Genomic DNA, 13,815 nt, shown 5'->3' on the forward strand with positions numbered 1-13,815 from the left:
TTTCTTGTGTTTCTTTGATACAGGTTGGGTGAGGTAAAGTTTTGATTCTACACTTTTTTTTTCAAATAGGCCAGGCTTGTGTGTGTTTGTGTGTGTGACAGAGAGAGAAAGCGCTCATGCAACTTTGTGTTGCATATTTTTGTATGAGCAATTTTGTGTATATACACATGCACGTTTTCTTGTGAGTGTGTGTGGTTGTTGTGTTTGTGTGTGTATACCTACGTGTGCACATGTGCACGCAAGCCGGTACGTGTATCTGTTGCCAGACGGCTGTCTCCTGGCATTGCTGTTCCCCTGCAGTGTGTGTGTATGGTTGTTGACAGTGTGGACGGTAATGTGTGATAGATCGCACTTCAGGGACCCCATAATCACATCAGCCTAACCTAGTCTATCAGCTGGGCACAATGGGATACCCTTCACTCCTCCTTTAATCTGCTCCATCTAGCTCTTCACCACTCTTCTGTTCTCTCCTCTTTTTTTCTTTCACTCACATTTTTTGCATTTTCCTTTATCATTTTCCTTTTTTCATTCTGTCTTTTTGCATTCTTTCTTACAATAAACATTTTATTCAAATGTCTTCTGCTGTATGTCATAAACTTTTCTCCCTATTTCTTTCTCTCACTTTTTTGTATTCATTTTACAATGTAACTTCTTTATAGGTACACTATTTTTTTTTTAATTGTATCAGTAGTCTTCTCTTGCTTGCATTTTTCTTTCTTTAACAAATCTGTCTCTCACTATATCATTAAAAATACAAAACCCCAGACATGGCGAGAGGCAGCAATGAGAGTGAGTGGTGCCAAGGTTAAGTAGCCTATCCTATAATAGGTGTTGCTGTGCGCATGTTGGGTGTGTAAGCGTGAGTGTCTTGAAACAGACGTGTGGGGTCGAGGTTGCATAGCTGGCCCCAGGGCTCCCCGACAGTGCAATGCACCCGGCAAATGGCCCTTAGCCTTGCTAGCGCCGCTAGCCCTATGATCCATCATACCATATGTTCTCAATGGGGAAGCTAACGCTAATGACTGATGAGTGGATGGGAAGGGGGCACATAAAGAAAGGGAGGGGGAAGAGTAGAATGAGGAGAAGGGGAGGAAGAAAAGGTGGTGGGAGAAGAGAGGAGGAGTAAGAGGCCAGAGGAAGCAGGGAAACAAGTTCAGAAAAAGTAACAAACAAGATGAGAAAGCAGAGGAGGAGATGTGAATTAAATAACAGAGAGGAAGAGGAGGAGGAGGAGAGCATATGCACTCCTTGGGAGGCCACCTCAATATGAAGGATGACCATATAGCCTGCTCAGTTGGATAAGAAAAGAGGATTTAGTGGAAAAGAAAATGAAACAGATGAGACGAAACGAGTAACGATGTAGTAGAATACCTTAAAAATCACACGTCAAAACAAAGTATTGCTCTGATTAGTGTTTAAGCGTGAAAATTCAACAAGTCTTGAAAACAGGGCTTTTTAGTAATAGAGAGTAATAAACAATAACAGCCAGGAAACCAAAACATATTTCAAATAAAAGCATCATTTTTCTGCTGACTTGCTTTCTATGAGCTTTTTTTGTCAGTATTTCTGTGTGGGTAGAGATCTTGTGTGTGTGTCTTTGTGTTTGTGGATAGGCTAATGGAGTACTATAGGTCTGTCCATATGGGCCATTGTTTATGTGTGATGAATAGAGTCCACGTGTCGGTCTCTGGCACTCAACACTAAGCGAACCCTGCCGAGGGCACCCTGTTGACTCTGTGTGTGTGTTTGTGTGTATGTGTGGGTGCATGTAATATGTCTATTTGTGTGACAGTGTGTGTACGAGTTTGTGTGAAGGAGAGAGAATGAGTGTGTATTTGTCCTGCTGTGTGTTTGGCAGTGCCCTCAACGGTGCCATCCCGAGTGTGTTTCATCATCATCTGCCATGACAAAGATGTCTAATGACACACACATACACCCACACATACACACACACGCACTGTCCCATCTGTGCCATGGTATCCGGGTGCTTTGGGACACTGCGGGAAAGGAAGAAAGGGAAACGACCCCACGTACCTGCACCATGTGTCAACCCTCTTTGCTTTACTCTCTTCTCCTATCGTTTTCTATCTTTTCCCTCACTCTCTCTGCACCCTAAACATTAAGATCCTTTTTGGGGCAGAGTAACTAGTTTTCTGAACTAAGGGCCTTTTTGTTGATTGGATTTAACAAGACAGGATTTCCCTATCCAGAAAGTTCAGCAGCCTGTCAAATTTCAGCCAGTGTGCTTCCACTTAATTCAGCATAGAATCCTTCATTTTCTCCCTCTTATCGAAATATGAAAATAGTCTAACAACACTGGATGTTTATGTTTGTATCTGTGTGTTTACTTCACTCACCTGGGGCATATGTATGCACTTCCCCCCTTTCAGCACCCCCGCAGCACACCAGTGTATTATCTACAATCTGGCCACCACAGCATTGGACCCCATAGCCATCATGTAGGCTCCCACTACAGCAGAGCTGGCCGCCTTTCATGGAGTAAGGAACCCCCCCACAGCAGCTGTCACCCAGCCCCACTGAGACCCGGGCCTGTGAGTGGTCAGGACAGCAGTTTTCATCTACAAAGACAAGGGCAGATGAAGGAAACACTTGAACAACATGGAAAAGAGTAGACTCAATCAAGTAGAAAAGAGCAAACCCCATGTGAGTGTAAACATGTGAAGTGATATGAAACTCACTGGTCTTTACATGAACATAGTATCCTCCACAGCACCGGTGGTCAGGGAGTGAAGGGTGCAGTTTGCCATTGCAGCAGACTGGATTGGGGGAATCACTCAAACTCGGGTAACTGCCCTCACAGCAATGATGATGTGGTTTCTTAGAGTACAATACTCCATTGCAGCAAACCTGGTGTATATACAGTTGTACACACACACACACACACACACACACACAAACAGGTATGAAAACAAAATTTGCACAAACACGGTCACAGTTTTATGTGTATTGAAAGTATGATACTATGTATGCGCTAAAGAGGAGGCCATTTGCTTGTTAAGGGGAATGGTTCTATGCAGGCCAACACTCCCCACAAAAGTAGACAATAGTAGAAACAAGGTACAGCGGTGTTATTCAGGAATGATGTGATTTTGATGAATTCAAATGCAAAGTTGGTGTAATATTTCACAAGGTGTGTCTGTGTATGTCTTTGTATGTGTGAGTTTAAATGTGGTTATTGTTTGTGCCATTGGGTGCTGTGGGGGTAAATGTACAGTATGGCGGGTTTCACTGTGCCAACTTGGCTGGCATTCAATGACACAAGGATGGAAGTGAATGCAGATGACAAGTTAATCTGTTTAGAGAAATTAATCACTGAGAGGATGAATAGCGTGTGCACAGAAGAGGAAATGTGAGAGTGTATATTTGTCTGTGGGTCTCTATGTTTCTTTTTATGCTTGAGCGTGTGTTTGTGCATCTAAGGTCTGGTGAGTAATATCCTGAGGGAGTACACAGCAACAGTGTATTCTCCACTTCAGATGAGCAGCCAAAGCAAAGACTCTGGACTTGTTTTACACATTTCTTTTGCTGTTGTTTTGTTAGTTGTGGTTTTAATGATCACTTATGACGAGTTCTAGTCAAAAGAGGCTCTTGCATTCAGGTGAAAAGGGAAGGGCAGAGCAGAAGAGAGGAGAAATATTACCCCTCACCCATCCCCCCAAAATGCACTATTCCCAATATAACCATAATCATCATGTGTTAAGTCTGTCTTTTCAAAACCCTATCAGTATTTTAATATACACTGTATCTAACACAGCATTATTAGATGAGGCATATACAAGTGTGTGCTGTTCAAAGTAATACTCTTGACTTGACAGAAAATGAAAAATGCATTCCCCCACTAGAACAATCAATATTATATATATATATTGTTTTGGCCTGTGAGTTTTGTTCTGTCTGTCCGCAGTAGTGTCAAAGTCAATGCAAAATGCATGTGATGAATGATCAACAAACAACTGGATGAAATATTATTTCACAGCTCCACCTCATACAGAACAAAATGAGAAACCAAAAAAGTATCAAATGACCAGAACATAATCACCTGAATGTCAGGAGGGAAGCAGGACATCCCACACACACCATGACCAGCAGGACACTGCAGGTAGGAACATCTGAACTTTACGGCACCTGCACCCCCTGACTCTTCTCCCACAGAGGATGAGAGCCCTGTTGACCCAATGGCACATGACCTCAGGGTTCGTCTTAAGACCTCATAGCCCAGCATGATCCCACTGGGTCTGCCTGGACGGGACCATTCCAACCTCACTGTCCTGACAGGGAGAGAGACCAAGACAAGGAGAGAACGAGACATGGGGGTATGTTCTTCTTCACACTCCTTTCACACTACCAGAATGCACACGAAAAATCCAAACACACACACACAAATGCATTCATGCATGGTTAATGGCTGACAAAGTTGAGTTACAGTGTCAGGGTGTGTGTATCTTTATACACTTCTCACTATTGATTTTCCTCTTTTTTATCTCTGACATCTTTGGCAGGGGAAAGACCTGTGTAGTAACACACAGAGTTACAACTTTCACAGTCTCCTAGACAGAAAACAAGCCACAAATCACCACTTCCTCTGCAACTGTAAGATTTGCAACATCGCAATTTAGGTCAAAAGCAAGAAGCAGATAGATTACAGCATCATTAAATTTAACTAACTATAAATAAAATGTCAGTTTAAAGTCATATATGGGAAACAAATAAAATTTGAGGTAATATGTTTACATTACTTTAACATGGTTTATCGTAATTATTACTGAATACTGTATTCTGTATAGCCGATAAACATTTATACTGAAAACACTAAATCTAAAGTTTCATGAACCAACACTTAAATGGCAACACTCACACTATTTTTTGCCCGTTTCTTTATTGACTTTTACATCTTTTTTGTGCATGTAATAGGTTGAAGGCCTGAAGTCCACACCGTAGGGATTTACCATCTCCCACAGAAAAGACTATTCTGAACTGCCTGAAAACAGCTTGATTGTAGTCCAGCCTTTACTTCTGTAACCTATCTGCGTCACTTTGCAACACATGTCATAATGCTCGCCTAGTGGTTAGTCAGGCTCGCCCTCAAAAACACTGGTGGAGAAACATACTGAGCTGCAGCACACAGTGACAAGACGTCCCCCTGCTGCCTCCCCTCACCCCCACCCTTCCTACCGAACGTTGGATACCCTCCAGGCAGTCAATGGACACAAAGTTGTTACTGTGATTTGAGACAGTGCACAGTAAAAAATGTTAGTATGAGTATGAAACATAAATTTGTTACAAATAAATAACTTCCACTCTGAAACTCTTTCTTCAGTCTAGGTTGCTAAACTGGTTCAGGAACATGTACAGCTGAACCGAAGCCGTGTTTACCGGTTTGTCAGGACCCGCCCTACTCTGCTCCTGATTGGCTAGTAGTCCTTAACTAGGTACTGTGCATGTCCAACTCCCAACAAATCAAACAGAAGTGACATGCCTCACTCCACAGCTAAAACGGTGCGCTCAAACCACAGGTTTAAAAGAGGTGCTGCAGCAATAACCAGTCTGACAAAAAAATAATTGTTTTTTGAAAATTAAACCATGTAAACCTGTTCTGGTACAACCCCTAAATAAAATTACAGCTGAAAATTTGCATAATATGACCACTTTCAGATATATTCAGAAAACATGCAGAAAGTTAGAAGAAAAACTAAAAAAAATATTTGCGGTACATCTCTGTATTACCTGGGACTGATAACTTGTGAGTGTGGCGCGGCCAGGTCGGCAGGCAGGTCCTCCACAGTAGTTGTCTGAGTAACATTACTCCGCACACATGCATACACAGTACACACCTCCACCTGAAGATACAAAAAACAAATACAGCAGGGAAAAATATAATGCATATGTTTGCGGGTATGTGTGTGCGTGTGTGTGTGTGCTTTTCTTTGTGTGTGTACCTGTACGCTGTAGACAGTAAAAGGCAGCAGGTCACCCAGCATGTAGGACCCTGAGCTGTTGTCTACACTGCCATGAAGACGGTCATTAACGTAGATGTAGTAACCAGTAACTGCTCCATTGGGCCTTAGAGGAGGGAACCAGAGCACACGTACTGTGCTGCTGTTAACTAGAACCACCTCTGGGGCGGACATCCCGTCTGGCTCTGAGGATAGCACATGTGAGAGTCGAGACCCAAAACAGTATCATAAGAATAACAAAATGTTCTATAGTGATTAATATAGCATAGTAACCTAAAGGAAATGAGTTACAAATACAGGCAAAATGAAGGAGTGAATGACAGAGACTGTGAAGGACATGGTAAATTTTACAAACAGAGGACAAGATAAAGATAAAGAAGAAGATCTATAGACCATGAGCATTAAAAAGTCAAAGAGTGGGAGGAGAACATAGAATATTGTTAATTTAACGTTTCTTCAAATGACAATGGAGGTCAAGTTGTGAGTAGAAAATGGAGAATGAGAACCAAACGCAGAGGAAGAGGATATGAGAGATGTGTGAGAGAGGTAATCATACAGACTCCATCTATTATTTTAAGTGAAAATGCACTCAGCTAAAATAAGTTAACCCAATTCATTTGCTGCCAATGCACTTACCTAAACCCAACCTACTGCTCTACATTTCATTTACTGCAGGATAGCATTATCAACGGAATACTGCACACTGACACTCTTTCACTCATACACACACAGACACATTTTCCTTGCCAATTAGTCCTGATGTTAGCATTGCCCTATAGATTGCAGGCCATGTTAGGATGGTTGGTAGGGTTGAGCTGCATTAGTTAAAATATATTTGGCCTTGGTGTGTGTGTGTGTGTGTGTGTGTGTGTGTGTGTGTGTGTGTGTGCACTCTTATGGCTGTAAAATAATGAAATTACCTCCAGAGCCCTCTCAGTTAAACGAGGCGTGCTTTGCCTTTAGCACCTAATGATTTTCTAATGTTTTTAATGCACTTTTTATTATACTGCTCAGATTAGAGAGAAAGAGAGAGGCCTCTGACATATGATTATACTGAAAAAAGAACAAACTTTGAGGGAGAAAAAGAGGAAGAGAGATGTCAGAAAGAGGGATTAAGGAAAAAGGTAGGGACATAAAGAAAACAACAGACAGAGTGAGCCTCTGATGTATGATCACATAGTGAGATAACCCTTAAATCGCGAGAGACTGGGCTGAGAGTTGGAGAGGGAAATGGAGAGAAAAGTTGTGATGACAGATGGATAGCCTGTGCAATTCATAGCTAAAGACAGTAAAAGCTGAAAAGGAAAATACCTGATATTTCCTGAAAAGGAAAATACCTGTAGATCCAAGAACTGATATACTTTGCTCATATTCTACTTAATATACTCTCTCAAAGCTCCAGATTTTACGTTATTATAAAGAGTCTCATGGGAGGAGAGGTGTATCATAAAGACGTTATTGCATATTTTGATGAAACCTTTCAACGTAAGAAACATACGATTTCACTTATATTAGCATAGATTCCTCCCCGTAGAATTATAGAATATCTAATGTAACTTTTGAAAAACTTTGTGATGTATTGTAACTGTATTGTTAAGTATAGTAATTATAGCCTGCATAAGACATGGGGGTTGCCATGTTCGCTGTCTTGTTTGACAGGTAGAACACAGCTTATGTGTATGGCTGTGTGTGCAGTTTGCATGTTTGTCTGCGTGTTGTGCCAACAAGCATTTCATAACACCTTAAATCTGCCTTACACACACACACAGTTTGTATTGATTTCATGCCTCACTACATGACATGTTTAACATCTTCTGTGTAGCACAAAGTTGCAGAGAAATGCACATTAACACAGGCACCTCTGTATTACATTTACGTATTGTACGTGAAACATTCTTATATACATATTACTTTAACACCCTCACACATATACTGTATCCAAAGTAAGAAGACCAACCAAGATCAATTCTTGGCCAAAAATAAAAATATAATATATATAAACATAGGCACATACCTCCATCCTCTGTGGTGACGTTAACTATTGCCTTAGTTGTATTATGTGCTCCGTTGGACACCTGTAATGACACCAGATATGTGGTGCTTGGCCAAAGTTCACTTATCACTGTGGAGATGACCTCAGGGGAGAAAGCAAAGACTTGACTTGACTGTGTAGTCTCTATTGTCAGAAAGTAAGATTCCACATCTCCCTGTAGGTCTTGCAAAGCTGAGAAAGACATGAAGAGAGAGGGAGAAGAGTGAAGGAGCAGTTGAAAAATCATCATGTTGAGTTTCTATTTTCATGTTTGGTAATATTCAAGTCCAGAACAATCTTCATAGAGTATATGGACATGAAATCATTTGCTGGGCAGACTGTGTGTGTTTGAGAGTGTATAAGAGAGGGGGTAATCTTACAGGGTTGTGTCCAGTTGACCTGTACAGCAGTGTGATTGATAGCATGGGCAGACAGAGACGGAGGGTGGTGGGGAACCCCAGCCATTGTCACTGCGGTAACGATGTCTCCTAAGGAATAGCCCACGTCATTATGTACCACTAACTGGTACTGGTAACAGGTGAATCTGTTGAGAGAAAATATTGCTGTTTTTGATAAGAGGGTCACACTATGTTTTACCTTCCTTGTGAGTTAAAAGATTAGTAGTTTCTTCTATCAATCATTCAAAAGAAAAAACAACAAATGCGAATATAAACATGGTCCTTGTGTAAGTACCGATTTAAACAGTCATATCTACCTTTATCTAGCTGTTCACTCTAAAGTTGGTTTTGCCAATATGGTGACTTCTTTTAAACAAATGCAAAGTACTTTCTAGGACATCAAACGTGCTGACACATTTAAAAGTTAGTCAGTTTACTACTTGAATAAAGCACAGTAGAGACACAAACCCGAAAAGTGTACACCCAGAGCCGTTTAGCAAGCATAGAGGGGGAAAAAAACAAACTGCTTCCACCAAGTGCCAAACTGAGATTAGGGGACGCTGTGTGAAAAACAATTTAATTCTTTGGGATATTTGCTTAATGTATCTTTGAGCGGTATTAAAAGATCGGCATCAGCGGCAGCTCGCCGATCGGCTCTGCACACACGGTTTGCTGCAGCGCCGGCGTTTGCTCTAGAGCTCATTTCAGTAATCTCACCTGCTTAGGCCTTTATCTTGGTAGAACAATTTGGTGCCGGAGTAAACATGGAGCCAGCGATGGAGATCTTCAGAGGGGGGAGGGGACATGGCTGTTACTGTGGGGACCATGGCAATGGCCAGGGGCTGGTGGGTTTTACGTCTGAGCAACTTGTATCTGAAGGGGAAATTTGAATAAAAGAAAACACACACACACATGGTTGGATGTTTAGGAATGCATTACACAACACATGTTCACAAATGCATCAATACGAGCACACAGACACACACTGTACCCAGATGGAAATACACACATGCATACATACAGACACACACTTACACACACAATTTTTAACTGACCCTTCTCCTTATCGCTCATTTCCTCCTCTTCTGCTGTTTTTCATCATCTCTATTCTTTTGCGTTCACCGTATCTCACCCCTCCCTCCCTACGCCCCTCCCTCTGTTGTTTTTTTCTACAGGGTTTGTGTTTTCCTCTCCCCACAGTGATGCTAATTTCTGCTGTAATCAGAAGAGAAGGGCTTAATGCCGCCTTTTAACCAACCCACTTAGACAAACACACAGAGCTGAGCAGAGCAGAACAGAGACACGGGCTCATGCATTTTAATCGCCTGCCAGGAAAATGGACCTTTATTTTAGGCCTAATCTTCGACAGAGTAGAACAGGACAGAACAAAACGGACCAGAATGTGCATTAGGACTGAGAAAACACTGATTAAAAAATGCACAGCTCTTAGTTCATTACCAGGACACTCATGTTAGCAGCTTGTTAACGTGTTCCTATCAGCTTTTTTGGTTAAGTTTTCACATCAACTATTGAACATCTCCAGAATGTGTCTCTCAATAACAACATGCTAAAGATTTCAGTCTTGGCCGTCTGGTTTCTGACTTTGGGCTACAGCTAATGAATGAAATCACAGGGCAGATTCAAATGATGTTAAGCTATGATGGTTAGACACACTGGGATCCACACATATCAACTCTTCATAACTAGTATTGGATTTTGGATGCATATTTGCTTGTACAGAACTATAATATACTTTAATTTTCTTACTTTTCTTTCACTTGGTTAAATTCCTACAGCCATCAGAAAGTCAATTGTTTGTTTCTGTGCGTTTTGAAAGTATTTATGCATGACTCATCCACAGTGGGAATGTTGACTGAATCATGTTGAGATTGTTTCTAAGGACAGGTCAATCTGACCTGGTTTTATAGTATTCATTTTATTTTTACATGTTGTCAATTCTGAAAAACAAATGTATTTCCACTTATTTTGTACGTTATGCTATTCCCTTGCGTATGCACAAGTTCAGATGAGCCAATGAGCCAAGGCACAACAATTTCTCTCCATAGATTCTGACTGACGCACATTTTTAAATTTAATGTGAGAAAACATAATTGTTTTTTCTAAGCTCTTGTTATTTGAAATTCCTCAGATTTTTGTTGTACTACTGGTACTTTTGGTCACAAACAAAGACAAAGAAAAACAAGGGAATTGGTCTATGATGATGTATCTTTGCATATCCATCCTTCCTTGTTAAGAACAGAAAACATCTTGGTATTATCACATATGGTTTCTGTGTAATATCCATGTTACCTGATGTTAGGTCCATTAGGCCTGCGGGGTACTTGCCAGGAAATGGCCAAGAAAGACTCACTGACCGCCACTACAGACAGTGGTTCAAGGCCGTCAGGGCTTGTGGGTAATGTTGTAGCTGGAGTGGGCAGGCTTTCTGTACATCCTCCAACATGTCCACCACCCTTGGAACACGCCAACACAGTGACACTGTAGTTTGTGTATGGGATGAGGTCTGTTATTGTGACGCTGAGCTGAGAAGTATTTCCACTGTCATGGATGATGCGGGGTTCTGGTAGGCGGATCTCATAGCTATGGATTTCTCCATTGGGAATAAGAGGTGGAGACCATGTGACCTGAAACATAAGTGTGTTAGATTTAAGTTTGGGATTGTTCATTTAAAACACAGTATTCAGGAAAACTAAAAGACTATTTCTCTGTCCTGTTATTATCCCAGTATTCTCACTGGTTGGCAGGGCATTCTAAATGTTCTCGGCATGCAGAGGACGGCAGAAAGCTTTTAAATGGATGAACTACAGGAAGTTATGGCGTGTGTGTGTGTGTGTGTGTGTGTGTGTGTGTGTGTGTGTGTGTGTGTGTGTGCGTGCAGAGCATGCAAAAACATATGTGCATCAGAGTGTAAATGCTTGTGTGGTCAGTTGAGAGCAACCAGTGCTATCATGTAGGTAGTATCCATGTGTGCATACATTGTCACCTGGGTATGTGAATGTACAGCATTAGGACGGGCACTGTGTGTGTGTGCGTGTGTGTGTGTGTGTGTGTGTTTGCGTGTGTTTGTTCAACTTTCTAGTGGGGAAAGATAACCTGACTTTGACTTGAGCAGAAGATTCCTTTCATCAAATTTAAAACAGGGTACACACAAACACACACGCGCACATGCACAGACACCATGCTAAAATAATGAAAACGGCTGGTAATGGAATTGCTGCATGCAAAAACAAAAGCTTGCTGTCGTTGAGTACTGCATCTGATTTGGAAACAGTTCAGTCTGTCAGCATTTCAGAGTGAAGATGAAGGTAACTGGCACACACACAAATGGTAATACACACACAGACACACACACCTCTATGCTTTTTGAGTTACAGATGTCTATATAATAAATGTTTTGTTTATACATCCACATACAAAAACAGCTAAAACAACTGCTCTCTCTCTCGCTCACACATCCACACCTGTGTCCATGTACAGTGTGTTCCAACTCACATAGGATACAAACTGTCATGTACAATAACTGATCAGTTCAGAGCCTGGTGAGACTTATGAGTTTAGGTGATTAAGTGGTCAACGTTGATGAGAGTATTATGAATGAGCGTCAAGAATAATTATTTGTTATGCAACCTTGATATCCATTTAACAAGTGACACTGTGAGGTTATATAGGACACACACACACTCTCACACACTGAGCCACACACACAACCACATATGGGTAGGGTCATGTTGAGTTAGGTAGCTCATTTCCCAAAGTGCGTGTTGGGTGTGCTTTGTGGTGGAAGTCATTTACAGATTGAATAGCCTGATGTAATCTGGAGATGGTGTAGACAGCAGAGACCCTGGGCTGACACAGACCACTGGGGCTAAGGCCAGTACAGTATGTGTGTGTGTGTGTGTTTGTATATGCATTTATGTGTATATGAGTGAAAGAGAGACAGATGATAAAGTTGGTAGTGAGAAAGAATAGGTGTGTGTGTGTGTGTGAAAGGACATGGTGTGCGTCTTTGTGCATCTATGCTATTATAATCAGAAAAAAACTCAAAGGCACTGAGCGAATGCCAACCTCTGCAGCTGACAACACAAGTCTACAATTTATTAGTGCACGCATCAACGTTATCACATATTAAGGTAAATTTATATTGTCATCCTGTAAACTAATCTTTGAGGTTTTTTTCTTATTTGTGGTTAAAAAGGGGATATTATCTGTGGTAGGTCAAAGATCCAGAGATGACCAAAATCAAATTAATGGTTTAATTCATTGAAATTAATCAATATTCCTTCAGCATAACTACATAACGAGATACTGAGTGTGAGAATGAGAAACAAATCACATCTGATGATTCAGACAATAACAAAGAAGCAGATACATTCATTGAGTGGTTACAGTCATAGGCATTCGTTTTTTTTGTACTAAACCACTGAACACTGGCACACTATCTGTAGCCAAACAGTGTGTGGGTAAAAATAAATTATATATGTCTATGATCTCATTTTCCTTTATTGCACAGATTTATTTTTTAGCATTATAGTTAAATACAAAACGTGCATTACTACAATCAATGTGTTGATCTTCATCTCTCACTGAATCACACTCTCATCACAAACTGTATCACTCACAGTCTGATGAAGACAAAAGAACATTACCTGTGATTATGATAAGATAAGATATAACTTTATTAATCCCCTGTAGGGGAAATTTCGGTTGACATAACCGAATAACAGTGATGCCATCCTCGTATCAGAAAGCAAACCTTCAGCAGACTTTGGCTGTCACTTGAAATCCTGACCAGGAATGTCATTATATAAAAAGAGCAAATGCAAACAAGCAAACTGAAAAGGAAACAGATAATGTTTAAGAGAGAGAGAATACCTCAATGAGAAGTAATATAGAAAAAGAAACCACAATGAAGAGAGATACTCAAAATCCTCTATCTTGTCAAGGTCAATTGGTAACCAGGAAGAGGCCTGCCTGTCTGTCCAATTAGCAACAACCAGGAAGGAACACTTTTTTTCTCGGACCTGTGACCCCTAAAGCTGTGCTGCTGCACAGATGACAGGGGCGGTTCTGAAATGATGACAGGCATTAGCATTTTTCTGCAGTTAGCATTAGTGCGGGGCTGTGAGCGTGTCAGTGTGTGTGTGCATCTCTGTGTGCATGCATACAATATTGTTTCAGTGATAGGCCTTGATGTGGGATTAGCCAGTGGTGGAACTTAACTCTGGTCCCTCCTTAAAAATGGCCGACAGGAAGGAAGCTGCCACAGACAGGGTCACTGCCCCTCCCATTTTCTGAAGGGGACCTTGAGTTGAATGGGTTTGTTTTTCTCATTAAATCCCAAGAAGGAAAGACAGAGGAATCAGTGCGACATTGCTTTGTCTTTTCTACT

At 41.1% G+C, this 13,815-nt stretch overlaps 1 protein-coding gene across 1 annotated transcript in view; it reads right to left on the reverse strand.

Moving 5' to 3' along the window:
- ush2a (Usher syndrome 2A (autosomal recessive, mild)) overlaps positions 1 to 13,815 on the reverse strand; it is a 239,018-nt gene that overhangs the window by 70,148 nt on the left and 155,055 nt on the right. The window contains 9 exon segments of the mRNA XM_038701698.1: positions 2,358 to 2,579; positions 2,700 to 2,868; positions 4,061 to 4,289; positions 5,746 to 5,858; positions 5,958 to 6,160; positions 7,990 to 8,199; positions 8,388 to 8,551; positions 9,123 to 9,278; positions 10,716 to 11,050. Coding sequence (XP_038557626.1) covers positions 2,358 to 2,579; positions 2,700 to 2,868; positions 4,061 to 4,289; positions 5,746 to 5,858; positions 5,958 to 6,160; positions 7,990 to 8,199; positions 8,388 to 8,551; positions 9,123 to 9,278; positions 10,716 to 11,050 — 1,801 coding nt within the window.

The sequence above is a fragment of the Micropterus salmoides genome, unplaced genomic scaffold (assembly GCF_014851395.1).
Source record: "Micropterus salmoides isolate LMB-PRFRI ecotype aquatic unplaced genomic scaffold, ASM1485139v1 Ms_hic_scaffold_6, whole genome shotgun sequence".
Lineage (NCBI taxonomy): Eukaryota > Metazoa > Chordata > Actinopteri > Centrarchiformes > Centrarchidae > Micropterus > Micropterus salmoides.